This window comes from Cucurbita moschata, unplaced genomic scaffold (assembly GCF_002738365.1).
Source record: "Cucurbita moschata cultivar Rifu unplaced genomic scaffold, Cmos_1.0 Cmo_Scf00001, whole genome shotgun sequence".
NCBI classification, from domain to species: Eukaryota; Viridiplantae; Streptophyta; class Magnoliopsida; order Cucurbitales; family Cucurbitaceae; genus Cucurbita; species Cucurbita moschata.
Genome location: NW_019268517.1, coordinates 7120095 through 7134471, shown reverse-complemented (window position 1 = coordinate 7134471; position 14377 = coordinate 7120095). Strand labels below are relative to the sequence as shown.

The window sequence follows — 14377 nt, the reverse complement described above, 5'->3', positions numbered from 1 at the left end:
AAAAAAAAAAAAAAAAAAAAAAACCTCAAACAATCGGCACGGATTATGACGAACACCGCTTCTAAATCCTAAACTCCTAATCGCGAAAAGAAATTGCAGCAAAAACGAGTAGGAAGAGAGAATCTGTGTTTATTTTCGTTACCTGCAACGACGGTGATATTTTTCCCCTTGTATCGCTCCACGAACATGTCAATCGCATCCTTGAAGACCTTCGGTTCAAGCAACAGAGTGGTAATATCCTGGAACATGATACCTAAATCGGTAATAAATAGCTGATCAAAAACCTCAAAAATCGAGAGAAGAAGAGGAAAAACAAACAAAAAGTAGAAGAAATTAAACCTGGCTTCGGAAAATCGGGAACGACGCGGATGTTAGTTCGGATTCCATTGATGCGAGGATCTTCGTCCTTAATGGCCGACATTGCTGTGGTCTCAGAAGCCTGAAGAACTGAAATCTGTGTATGCGTGTGTGCGCTTTGTAGGACGAACTGCAAGAGAAATATATACTGGAAGAGAGGAAAAAGGTGACAGTGATGGATGAGAGAGAAAAGGACTATGGAAGTGAAGAGAGAGAGCGCGAGCGATGGCACTTCTCTCTGCACTACAATTTAAAAGACGAGAATTTCTGTGTCCTAGTTTGTTAGAGAAGATAAAAAAAATAAAAAATAAAAAATAAAAATAAAATAATATATTTATTTTAAAATTAATTCTGTTCTTACATTTTAATATAGATCGAATTTAGTTAGAGTTGTTAAATTTTTTAAATTATCGATTTTTAAAAAATGTTTTTTTTTAAATTTAATTTAATTTTAATTTCACGTCGTTTGAGGGGAGAGAGTTTTATATAGTATGTGCTCTTTCTTGGAATCCTCAGTGTCTCTTATACCTATTGCCCAATGGAATCCAAAAGAAAAAAGTTACTTTTATTTTTATTTTTATTTTTTTTTCCGCCTTTTCTTTAACAAATTATTTTGTTCTATAACTTTGATATTTAAAAATTAAGTAGCTACTTTTAAAACATAAAAGACAAATTTAAAAACATGTTTTTTTTTTGTTTGTCTTTGGTTTTAGAATTTTGTATGGTTTTTTTAGTTTTTTTTTTATTGAAAAATATATATATATATATGGTAACTATACTGTCGCAACAACCTACTTTCTACGGCCCAAATTCGATATGAGATCATTATCGAAGGCATCTTGACATCATTTCCAAAGCAGAAAAGCGAAAAAACAATAAGCTACAAACTCCAGTTAATATGATTTGTATAGGGTACTCCTTTAAATACGTTTCAAGAAAACGATCCATCTAAATTCATTAAGAAACTGAAAGCTGATCCATAAGCAAATATCTCGAGTTTGCATGATCGACTAGTACTATGACCACCTTGGTTGTGGTCCAGGAAACTAAAACTCGGCCAACTAGCCTATGACTAAGAATCAATACAAGAGATAACTAACATGTGCCTTTGGTGGTACAATTAAATTGCCACAATTTCATTTAAGGCAGGTGTGAGGTCTCGTAGTCAAGTTCTACCTAATACATTTACATGATGCATAATAATCATTGAATTCACATAGCAATCACATGCACACACTACTAGAAATAATGGATACGAAAACTTACGGAAAAAAAGCTATTACAAACTTTTTATAGCGTTTTTCGTACGCTGTGACAATCCATGTTATTAAAAGTCTGAGACTTTTTATAATGTTTTTTTATAGCTATAATGGATGCTATAATAGAATATGAAACTATAGCTTATATATGTTGGTATGAAAACATTTTATAGTGTTTTATTAAAGCTATAATATGTTTAATATAACTAAAATATTGTAATATCTTTAATCTATAATAACATTTTTTTTAATGCTGTAATATAATATTTATAGCTTAATTTTATTTTCCGTTATATAAATTTTATTATATTTCTTGTTTATTACTATATAAGGTATAACTTTTTTTCTCAAAATTTTTTCTCAAATTTTTTTAATATAATTTACTCTCGACTAAATTTGAAATTCACGTACATAGAATGATATCTCATAACATATTAAACACAAAAAAAAGAGAGATATGATAGATATGAACTGTGAACCGTGAATTAGCCATCTCAACATTCAAGTTTTTTTTTTCTTTTTTTTTTCTCGATTTGGATTAGATTGATTTTTGGAAAACAAAAAATTTGGGTACATTCCCGTTGACATTTTTTGGGTTGGGTCAATATGACTCCCAAAAATAGGGTTACAACCCAACTCAACCTATATTATCAATATTAAAAATATTTGAGTTGGTAACTTAATAATTTTTAAAAAATAAATAACTCAACAACTCAACCCAAAAATAGAGAGTTGAGTTGGGGAGCTCTATTGAGATTGCTCCAAGTTTGTCCAAAAGACTTTTTCAATCCAATATTGTTTAGGGTCACTAGTATATGTATGAATAGATTCATGTGTTCAAGAGTCAATTGTACATGTACAGATACATGTATAAGGACATGTATGAATAGATACATGTAGGTTCATTAGTTCCTAATTAATTAGATGCATGACTTTTGGATAATGAATGATACTGGGGAATGTCCCAAATTACCTATATATATATATAATGTATGTATGTATGTTGGCAATGGTGGAAGTAGTAGAAAATTAATTAAGCATTCTTATAGTTATACAAAGTTCTCTTCTCCAAAAAAAAAAAAATCTACCAAATTTCTCTGTTATCACCAACAACTGGTATCAGAGCGATCTTGCAGCAGCAAGAGTGGAAGTAGAAAGACAAGTTGATAACTACGTTCTGCCCGCCATCCCGAGATTCGATGGTCACTATGATTATTGGGCGATGTTGATGGAAAATTTTCTCAGATCAAAGGAGTTCTTTGATATGGTGGAGACGGGTTACGTAGAGCCAAATGAAGGTGAGGTACTCTTAGCTGTTTAATAGCAACGGTTGGCAGCATCGAAGTTGAAGGACCTGAAGGTCAAGAACTACTTATTCCAGTCCATTGATCAGACTATCTTTAAAACAATGCTTCAGAAGAAGACGTCCAAGGAGATTTGGGATTCAATGAGGAGGAAGTATCAAGGCTCAACGAGAGTAAAGCGTGCACAACTTCAAGCCATTAGAAAAGACTTTGAAATTTTCCAAATGCAAAAAGGAGAAACAGCGAATGATTATATTGGCAAGATTATGAGTCTTGCAAGTAAAATGAGGATGCATGGTGATTTAATCATGGATGTTGCGGTTGTAGAAAAGATTTTGCGATCTTTAACTCCAAAGTTTGATTACATTGTGTGTTCTATTGAAGAAGAAAACAATGTCGAAGAGATGTAAATAGATGAACTTTAAAGCTCCTTGCTAGTCCATGAGCAAAAGCTTAATTGCACGAGTACAATAGAGAAGATAACAGCCATAAAGATATCCACACCAGGTGAAACTTCAAGCTCCAGAGGTAGAGGGCAAAGAAGAGGCAGAGGTCGTGGAAGAGGTGGTCGAGAAAGAAGTGGAGATGTTGGCAGGTCAACAGATCTAGTGAGAGACAATTATGATAATAAAGGCAAGAGACATTTTGACAAGTCTAAGGTGGAATTCCGCAGATGTGGACACCTTGGACATTACAAGAATGAATGTTATACCAGGCTCCAAAAGGAGAAAAGAGATCAATCCGACTTTGTGGAGAAAAGAGAAGAAGAAACATTGTTAACGTTATTTCATGCTATAAAGGTTGCAGATCAAGGTGTGTGGGCCGTAGACTCTAGATGTAGCAACCATATGACAGGTTGTAAGGAATTCTTCTCAGCTCTGAATGAAAATTTTTGTACTATTGTTTGTCTTGGCAACAATGCAACCGTCCAAGTGATGAGGAAAGAAACTATAGATATCAAGACTAGAAATGGCTTTGTAGAGTCAATTTCTAATGTGTTTTACATTCCCAATTTGAAGGCCAACTTGCATAGTATCGGTCAATTGCAAGAAAAGGGGTATGTGATCACATTCCAAAATAATGAATGTGAGATTTATGACTCCAGAAGAGGATCGATTGCTAAGATGTAGATGACCACCAACCGCTTATATCCATTAACGTTAAACATCGTAGGCAGAAGTTTGATGGTGAAGAAAGAAGATACCAACTGACTTTGTCATTTTAGGTATGATCATCTACACTTTAAAGGGTTAAAGACGTTGTCTTCAAAGAAGATGGTGATTGGGTTGCTAGACATCACTCCTCCAACAGAAATTTGCGAGAGCTGTGTAGTAGCAAAGCATAAAAGAAATTCTTTTCCATCCGAAAAATCAAGAAGAGCTCGAGCAATTTTGGAGTTGATTCATTCAGACATATGTGGTCCGATCTCTCCAACATCAAAGGGTAACAAGAAATATTTCATGACCCTCATCGATGATTTTAGTAGAAAAACATGAACTTATTTCTTGCACGCCAAATCAGAAGCCTTTGATTGCTTCAAGAATTTTTGTTCTATTATGAAGACGAAAATTGGAAGAAGAGTTAAGGCTTTAAGAACTGATAGAGGTGGAGAGTTCTGCTCGACAAGTTTATTAAGTATTGTGAAGAAAAAGGCATAAGGAGGCAGTTGACAGTAGCATATACACCACAACAAAATGGTGTGGCCGAAAGAAAGAACAGAACCATTCTCAACATGTTCGAAGTTTGCTAAATAAAGGAGAAGTTTTGAAGGAATTCTGGTCAAAAGCTGTTGTGTCGTCCATTCACATTCTCAACCGGAATCCTACTTTTTCTGTTAGAGATATGACTCCACAAGAAGCATGGAGTAGAAGGAAGCCTGCAGCAGACCACTTTAGAATCTTTTGGTGCATAGCATATGCACACGTTCCTGACGAGAAAAGGAAGAAACTTGAAGACAAGAGTTTGAAATGTGTGTTCCTTGGAGTAAGCGAGACTTCTAAGGCGTACAAGCTCTATGATCGTTTGACAAAGAAGGTGGTGGTAAGTCGCGATGTAATCTTTGACGAAAAGAAGACTTGGACATGGGAAGAAAAGATCACTGTGAATCAGCAGATTCCTGTAGATCTTAAAGAACCAGCTGAAGCCCCTATTCAGCCTCACTATGAGTATGGAGAGAGCTCATCACAAGCTCAACAAGAAGATTCAGTAGAAGAGGAAGATCATGATCACAGTCAAAGAAATCCAAGAACAAGGAGACCAACTTGGATGATTGATTATGAGATGGGCCCCTATTCAGCCTCACTATGAGTATGGAGAGAGCTCATCACAAGCTCAACAAGAAGATTCAGTAGAAGAGGAAGATCATGATCACAGTCAAAGAAATCCAAGAACAAGGAGACCAACTTGGATGATTGATTATGAGATGGGCCCCTATTCAGCCTCACTATGAGTATGGAGAGAGCTCATCACAAGCTCAACAAGAAGATTCAGTAGAAGAGGAAGATCATGATCACAGTCAAAGAAATCCAAGAACAAGGAGACCAACTTGGATGATTGATTATGAGATGGGCCCCTATTCAGCCTCACTATGAGTATGGAGAGAGCTCATCACAAGCTCAACAAGAAGATTCAGTAGAAGAGGAAGATCATGATCACAGTCAAAGAAATCCAAGAACAAGGAGACCAACTTGGATGATTGATTATGAGATGGACTATGACTCAAGTGATAGTGCGTATTTTGCATTCTTTATGGATAGTGATCCAATTGTCTATGGAGAAGAAAGGAGAAGAAATGGAGTCAAGCCATGGACAGTGAAATCAAATCCATAGAGAAGAATAAGACTTGGGAGCTCATTGATCTTTCTAAAAGGCAGAAAACAATGGGAGTAAAATGAAATTTCAAAACCAAGTTGAATGAAAATGGTGAGGTGGATAAGTACAAGACATGTCTAGTTGCAAAAGGATACAAGCAGAAGTATTAAGGAGGTATTTGCACCAGTAGCACATTAAGATACTATAAGGCTTATAATTTCTATTGCAGCACAGAAATCACGGTCTATTTATCAACTTGATGTGAAATCGGTCTTCTTATATGGAGAGCTTCAAGAAGAGGTATATGTGGAGCAACTAGAAGGTTTTGTTCAAAAAGGTAAAGGGGGAAAAAGTGTATAGGTTGAAGAAAGCTCTATACGGTTTGAAGCAAGCTCCAAGAGCATGGTACAGTCGCATGGATTCTCATTTTGAAAAGATGGGATTCACTAAATGCCCACATGAACATACTATGTGAAAACGGAAAAGGGAGGTAACATTCTCATTATTTTTTTATATGTTGATGATTTAATATTACTGACAATAATGAAGAAATGTTTGAATTTTTTAAGAAGAGCATGATGAAAGAATTTGAAATGATAGATCTTGGTTTGATGAGATATTTTCTTGGAGTAGAAGTTACTCAAATTGCTGCTGGTAGCTTTGTCAAAGAAATATGCTCAAGAGTTACTTGAAAGATTTAAAATGGATGAGTGCACATTTGAAACTCCATCAGAATTAGGTTTGAAGTTGCACAAGGATATTGAAGGGCGAGAGGTTGATAATAGGTACTTCAAGCAAATTGTGGGAAGTTTGATGTACTTAACTTCAACAAGACTAGACATCATGTATGCGGTTAGTATGATAAGTTGCTACATGAAGCATCCAATGGAAAAACTGTTGGGTTTTATGTCCTAAAACTCATAGTTTGTAAACAAAGATATATTCTATTTTCAATAAAGTTATTATTGATGTTTATTCAGAAAAAATTGTTATTGAATAAAGTGAACTTTACGATCATTAATCTAAATCCAATAAACTAAGAACACTCTGGCTATAGTATGATTACTTGAACTATATGTAGAGACATAAGAGTGGATCAAGTTCAAGTATATAGTCAAAATGATCTATAGTATAAGGATAAGGCTGAGTACCTTATTCTGGGGACACTATGGATGCGGCCCACTTTTGTATATGATATAAACAATGTGATCACTAAATTGTGCATGTGGAGACATGTGAGTGGGGGCGTCCTATGCAATGAGTATTGCATAAGATCGGACCATGAAGAAAACCACTCTCACTTTATAAAGTCGTTTACTGTTGAGACTGATTTTCTTTTCATTCGATAACCTAGGTAACTCGGTTTTAATCCTGAGCTAACCATGAACTCCTGTTTATTCGGAATTATCCTTAGATTTGCATGGGTGAGAGTGGCTCTAGTTCGCCGACTCAACAGGCCTCCCATTTCAGGGGTAAGACTGGGTGAATGGCTGGGGATGTGGGGTGCAAGACGGAATTCACTCCTACCCACTTAGGGATAGAAGAAAGGTAGTTCCCTTAAGCACTGACTCCAGGTCTTGAACAAGGGGCCCCACCCTCTCATTGGCCTGAGAGAGATTTGGTTTACTGGTTGGACCACAAACCAATTGTTCATTAGAGGATCAGTGAGACATAAGGAACAAGAAGTAACTTCAGGGGTAAAACGGTAAATTGACTCAGCTCTAGTTACGAACAACCTGTGAAGGATCGACTTACTAATCATGGTTATATCAGATGGACAGAAATATATCTATAGTGAGGGGAGTGCAACTACTAGGCTATAGTGGAGTGTCCTAGTAGTTAACGAATGTTGGTTAACCAGGTTAATGAGTTTAATCAGTTAATCTTGGATCGTTGGAGCCCATGATCTATAGGTCCATTAGGTCCCTCTGCTAGCTCATATCGGACTAAACCATAGAACAATGTGACGAGTGAGTTCGAAGTGTTCGAATTCAAATTAGGGAATATGCGTTACATATATATGATATATTTAACCGCAATTTTGTTTTATTTACGAATTAAACGAAAAGAGAGAATGTGAGATATTTAAATAAGATTTAAATATCTTAATCAATTATGTGTCGGAATTGATTGGGATTGGCATTTGAATTAATATTAAATATTAATTAAATAGTTTAATTAATCATTTAATGTTACTTTAATTTGAAATTCATTATTCAAATTAATTGTTGAATTAAAATGAAGAAAGTCAAAATGTTGACTTTCATCTAATGGAAAAATCCATGTTAGTGGAATTTTGAGGTGTCAAAATTTGGTTTAACCAAACTTGCATGTTTGCCAAATAAACCCCACAAGTTTGAGTGGAATTTTGGGTGTCAAAATTTGGTTAACTCAAACATGCATGCTTGCCACATAATCCCAAACTCTTGAGTGGAATTTTAAGTGTCAAAATTTGGTGATCTCAAGTTTGCATGAACATGCAAACTTGACTCTTTAAATAGAGTGATCATGATACTTGGAGGGGATTCTTCATCTTGATGAAAAACCTTGAGAAAAACTTCTCACAAACACTCTCTTTCACAAATACAAAATCCCTCCCAAGTTTAGTCACTCACCGGATTCCACAATCCCGTTCTAAGGCCGGAGGATAGTGGAGAAGACACTAGTGGTGGTTCGAAACCGGTTCGTGAGGCAAAAGGAGTTTGAACTACAAAAGGTTAGTATTTAAACTCATTAAGTTTTAATACTTATGAACATGCTAGTGATTTACAATAATTGATGTTCTAAAAGTGCCTAAGATCCAAATTGCTTCCGCATGTGTTATATTAACACCATCAAAAACATCTTAATGCAGCAAGAAGGATACTTCGTTATGTGCGAGGAACTTTTGATTTGGGGGTATTCTACAAGAAAGGAGATGATTCGAAGATGGTTGCCTATACAGATAGCGACTATCCACGTAATATAGATGATCGTAAAAGTACTTCATGAAGTATTTTCATGATAAGTTTAGGAGCTATTTGCTGGTCTTCAAAGAAGCAACCTATTGTAACACTCTCAACTACAAAAGCAGAGATTGTGGCGGCAGCAGCATGCTCGTGCCAAGCAATTTGGTTAAGAAAGATGCTTGAAATTCTTAATCAGAAGCAACCAAGTACGATGGTTATATATTGTGATAATATGTCAACTATTAAGTTGTCTAAAAATCCTATGTTGCATGGAAGGAGTAAGCACATCGATGTTCGTTTTCATTTCTTGTGTGATTTGTGTAAAGAAGACAATATTGAACTCAATTTTTGTCGAAGTGATGAACAAATCGCAGACCTATTCACAAAGCCCTTGAAACAACCATTATTTGAGAAGGTTAAAAGAAAGATGGGGATGTGCAGAATCCAAGATAGTTCAAGAAAATGAAATGAAGTCCTAAACTAATTTCTGCAGAAGAATTAGTAAATACATATATATATTGGCATTGGTGGAAGTGGCAGAAAATCAATTAAACATTCCTTCGTAGTTATACAAAGATCTCTTCATCCAAAGAATTCTACCAAATTTCTCTGGTGTCACCAACCAATCTAACTGAACTTGTAGACAACACTCTTGGTTATTATATATGTTATATCTAGTTCATTAGTTGTCTCTTATGTTACACTAGAAAAGAATGTGTATCCCGTGTCAATAGTTGACAATGTCCTTCATGTAATTATCCGTTAAAATTATTAAATCAAGCTATAAGTCTAAACATATGGTGATTGTGAATCTTCGTACACTTCTATTTAGAATTAAACTTTGATATTTGTACTTGTTTTGATTTAAATTCTGTAACAAAAAAAAAAAAAAAAAAAACCTGATTATAACTCACCGTAGGTTCAGAATCCGAACCTCAGCCTCGACGGATGGGTTGCCCAAATTGCAGAGTTGGAGTCAAAGTTTCCATGACCCATACATATCTTCGGCCTGCGTCTAGCATCCATACGCAGCCAACCCAAATCCACAACCAATCCAATGTGCGACCCAGTCCACCCCAACCCGTGGGCAGAGGCTTCCAACGTGCGCATAGGTCTTGCAGACATAGGCCCTCCATGGCCCAATGGAGGACCGGCCCATGATACACTAGCAACCCTCGCACCAACCTGAGACCCATTCGTCTCTAGACACGTGCACAAGCTCAGCCTAATCGCTTCATTATTGACTTAGTTGGATGAATTGAATGAAGTATGAACCACACGTGCTCTGGAACCTGTATATGTTGTATTTTATGATTATTTAACATGTATATTAGGGTATGTTATATTGCAAGTTAGACTGAGATATTTATGTTGTTGTGTTAGGATTTTATTGTGATCCATTCTATTTCTTGTGATGCATAATACCTCATGTCATAATACCTCGACATGATATGCCATGTGTTACAATTGTACATCTTCAATCATGCGGAGTCATGATCTCGATACACTCATGACAAGCCTTAAGAGGAACTTAAGTCCTATTCACATTTTTTTCCCGACTTTGTGGCTCCTTCAAACTTTAGGCAAGGTTCGCCTTCACTAACTGAACACAACTCGTGCGAAATCTAAGCTTATTTAACCACACACGTCGCTCATGCACGCATATTTAATTGTCTGCAACTCTAGCCGACGACATAGATCTGTAAACATGTCTTTCATTAATAGTGGGACCTAAAGTCGTGACTTTGAATTCTAGTTCTTTTATATATTTGGGATGTGCATCAATTTCATACACATAATTTCATGCGTACCAAAAACAATGACCTTGTGTATCAATTTTAAACACATAATTTCACATGTACCACCTTTGTACATAGAATCCACAAGGCTCATACCAACTTCATAATTCGTGAGTATCATCCGATACACATTGATTTTATGTAAGTAATATTAATTTCATACACACCGACCATGTATTCAATACTTTAATGTTGGTGGAAATCCTACAAGAATATTCTAAAAGGGACGAGAAGTCGAAGGATTTTGGATCCAGTAACTCAACAAAACATAATACATGAGGTATGATTAGAAAAATGAGGGAGAAGAGACAAATATTTAAAAAAATTCTAGTAACTCAACCCAACTTTAAAAGGAAATATTAAAAATTTGAGAAAATTGGTCAAATTAGAGGTATTATAGTACCATAATCAGATCATTGGGAGGAAGAAAGGACTTTTGACTCACTCAATTACGTCAATTACGTCAAGAATGAAGGAAGAACCAAAGATAAGAATTAGTTTCTGATTTTTTAGTATGTTATGGAGGAGTTTCACACAAGATCCAGAAGACTACGTTTCCACCATCATCAAAATATAAGTTTTATAAGTTTTGGTATTTTGGACCATTTTGGACGTGTTTATTTCATTTTGTAGTTGGATTAAAAATTATGAGAAAAATATTTTTGTAAAAATGGATTAAGATCAAAATATTTTGGTGAAGGAATTAAGTTCATTTGAATTATGTAAAGAAAGTTATGAAAACTAAAAAAAAAAAATGGTAAAGAATACGAAACCTGAAAAATTTTAAAACTCGTTGATGCAGGTGTGAAGGGAAGTTGACACGCGTCGAGCAAAGAGAGGAGGAGCACGACTTGCTGTGAGAAGATACGTGTTGATCAATGGGAGGAAAAACGCAACAGGATCTAGTGCGAGTAGATGTGTGACAATGCATGAGAGGTGTTTTTCAACTCGTTCCACCCCAGTTAGACTATTTTTTCATTCTAATTTTGATATTGACCCTAATTTGGTTTGGATAATGACCTACTAGAAAACATTTAGAAATTTTGGAGTTCCTAATATGCGGAAAAGTTAGCTAGGGAAGACACACATTATCCAAATAAGTAACCATACAAACTTTAGACAAGTTATACTTGTAGGAAATACTAAAACGTGCTAGCATGCAAGCATTCATTACTTTAGGTGGTTAGAAAATGCATGTTAAATATTTTGGGAGGACGCCCACGCAAAGACGAATAAGAAAGCTTAATAGACCTAATAGTTGTATGATGGAATTTATAGAGGCTCTACCTCCTATCTCCTCTAGTACACCCTTAGTGCTAGCAATGCCCTGCCCAATGGTAGTAATATAGGTATCGTCAAGTCAAGCCTAGGCTGGATAGCGTAGCTTGTCGAGGTAATTAGGTGCTACTATCGTGTGTGGAAATAGTCAAGGGTCCCTTGAACATGTTCGTTGTACTACAAACTTGCATTGAGATGGGTGGGGGACCACATGGGTAAACTGAGTAGCAGACAGACACACGGGGTTGCTCCCCTAGATGTTGGTTGTATGATTTTTCTTGTGGAAGGGTCACCAGTTAACCTTACATAGATGTGTTCAGCCGAGATGCCACTATGAGATGTGATGAGGTCGTGCCTCGAACAACGATACACGATGTTCATTGAGGGGGCTATGTAAGCATATCAAGCATGAGAACAGAAAGTTGGTTCACCCCGAGATGAGATTTGTCATCCAGAAGATCTGCAACGCTAGAACCCAATGATCATCTTCTAGATCTTTATAGGGTCTATGCCACATTTGGATGCCAAATTCTCGAAGTGTACATAGTCGTCTTTTACCATATATCAATGTACGCCAAGATGGAGTTAGTTCACAAGGAACACCTGAGGGGAGTTGTGATGGTGTTATGAGCATACCTGTCGTAATTCTTGAAGTGACGAGTTTAGTTTATGGTAGTGACCTTCTTCGATCACGTGGTATCAAGTTAGGGGATCAAAGGCGCAACAAAACTGTGGTTAGAGATTATAGAGAAGGTCTTTCAAATATATGATATGTAGTTGATCGTGCCATTTACATGTTTAGAGGCATGATACACTTTAGTGGAAGAGTACCCTGAAGATACTCGACATTGAGGAAGGATTAGTGACGTAGTCCCAGTTAAAAGGTGTCTATGTTGACTCTGGCAATTCGGATGACGAAAAATTGGCCGAAGGTTTCTTCGAAGGAAAATTTAGCGGAAGTAAAAGGAGAGAGAGTGAGAGATTCGCTGAGATTGCTGAAGACTCGATATTATATTTTATTGAGTTGAATGGTTTAAATAACAAATCTAATTACAAAAATAGAAAAACCAAATATACAAAAATAGAATAAGTGGACGAAGACTTCGCACACTTTGCCAAAACAATGGCCCCTAAAATCACGCTCCTCCATTCGCGTGAACTCAGATGTTTTTACAAACTTAACTAAATAAGACAGGGCTTTTATTTAACAATCTCCTCCTTAAAGCTGTACCTTATTATTTGAACTCCGATCTTTGAGCGTAGTTCTTCAAATTTCACCCGCGCCAGGGACTTGGTGAAAATGTCTCCAAGTTGTTCCTCTGTTCGGATGAAATCAATCATGATGAGCCCTCGATCTGCACATTCTCGAATGTAGTGGAATCTGATTTCTATGTGCTTGCTCCGGTCGTGCAAAACAGGATTTTTGATCAGGGAGATCGTAGCTTTGTTGTCTACGTATAGCATTGGTGGATCGCTTTCTCTCCCGATGAGTTCTTCCATTAGTCGTGCAAGCCAGATCCCTTGAGTTGCTGCCATCGAAGCGGCGATGTATTCTGCTTCGCAGGAAGACAAAGCAACTACCTTCTGTTTTGTTGATTGCCAGCAGATCGCGCCGCCTGAGAGAAAGTAGATCATTCCGCTGGTGCTCTTACGATCATCAACGTCTCCTTTCCGCTCCCTGCGCAGTATCTTACGCCCCAGCCTCTGGTTCCGGCTACATAGCGCAGGATGCGCTTGACAGCCACTAGATGCTCCTCCCCGAGAATTTACCAGATAGCGCAGACTCTCGACAATGCTGCGGTAATTGGTGGAGTCGATTGTCGTCGTAGTGCCGGCCTTCCTTAGTTGGAGTCGGGCCTCCATTGGCGTTCTGGTAGGATTACTGTCCACAAGCCCAGTGGTGTCCAGCAGCTTCTTCGCGTATGCACTTTGGCAGATGGAGATGCCGGAAGAGTTCTGCTGCACTTGTTCTGCTGCACTTCGATGCCAAGGTAGTAGCTGAGCACGCCGAGATCGCTCATCTAGAAGTTTTTCGACATCTCCTTCTTGAACCTTCCGAGGGCTCCCACCGTCGCCTCCAGTGATTATGAGGTCGTCGACGTACACTCCCACAATCAGTCGCTTCTTGTCGTGGCCGTGCGTGTACATCCCATGCTTAGAGGTACAACGTTTGAATTTCAGTGACAGAAGGGTACTGTCGAGCTTCGCGTTCCAGGCTCGTGGGGCTTGTCGAAGTCCGTAGAGTGCTTTGTGCAGGCGCAGTACCTTATTAGGGTTGTCGTTGTCTAGGAAGCCAGGTGGTTGTCGAACATAGACGATCTCATTCAACTCTCCGTTAAGGAAAGCAGACTTTACATCCATATCGTGAACCTCCCAAGAGTAATGTGCCGCAATTGCCAGCAAGAAACGAACGGATTCTAACCTTGCTACTGGCGCAAATACCTCTTCGAAGTCCACTCCTTGCTTCTGGACGTAGCCCTTCCCACAGTTCGAACACTGGATCGGCCTGCCATTGGTCGACTCCTTCTTTTGATTCCCATCTTTCCCGTGCGTGCGCCCGTGGGACATCCATGGCTTCTTACCACCTTTGCGGCTGGAGGAGGACCCGTTGCTCTCGCCGG

At 37.5% G+C, this 14377-nt stretch overlaps 1 protein-coding gene and 1 long non-coding RNA gene across 2 annotated transcripts in view; both read right to left on the bottom strand.

Annotated features, from left to right (window-relative positions):
* Positions 1–637, bottom strand: part of LOC111447820 (adenine phosphoribosyltransferase 3-like) — a 4749-nt gene extending 4112 nt beyond the window's left edge. Inside the window, exons 1-2 of the mRNA XM_023087170.1 lie at positions 340–637; positions 143–253 (exon numbers count right to left, since the gene is read on the bottom strand). Coding sequence (XP_022942938.1) covers positions 143–253; positions 340–421 — 193 coding nt within the window. The 5' untranslated portion in view covers positions 422–637. The remainder of the gene's footprint in view (positions 1–142; positions 254–339) is intronic.
* Positions 638–1413: 776 nt separating this feature from the next.
* LOC111447798 lies at positions 1414–13506 on the bottom strand. Its single transcript, XR_002711322.1, has 3 exons — positions 13419–13506; positions 8217–8222; positions 1414–1423 (listed from the first exon to the last, which is right to left on the bottom strand). It is a non-coding gene; the product is annotated as an uncharacterized LOC111447798 (long non-coding RNA).
* Between the last annotated feature and the right edge of the window lie 871 nt (positions 13507–14377).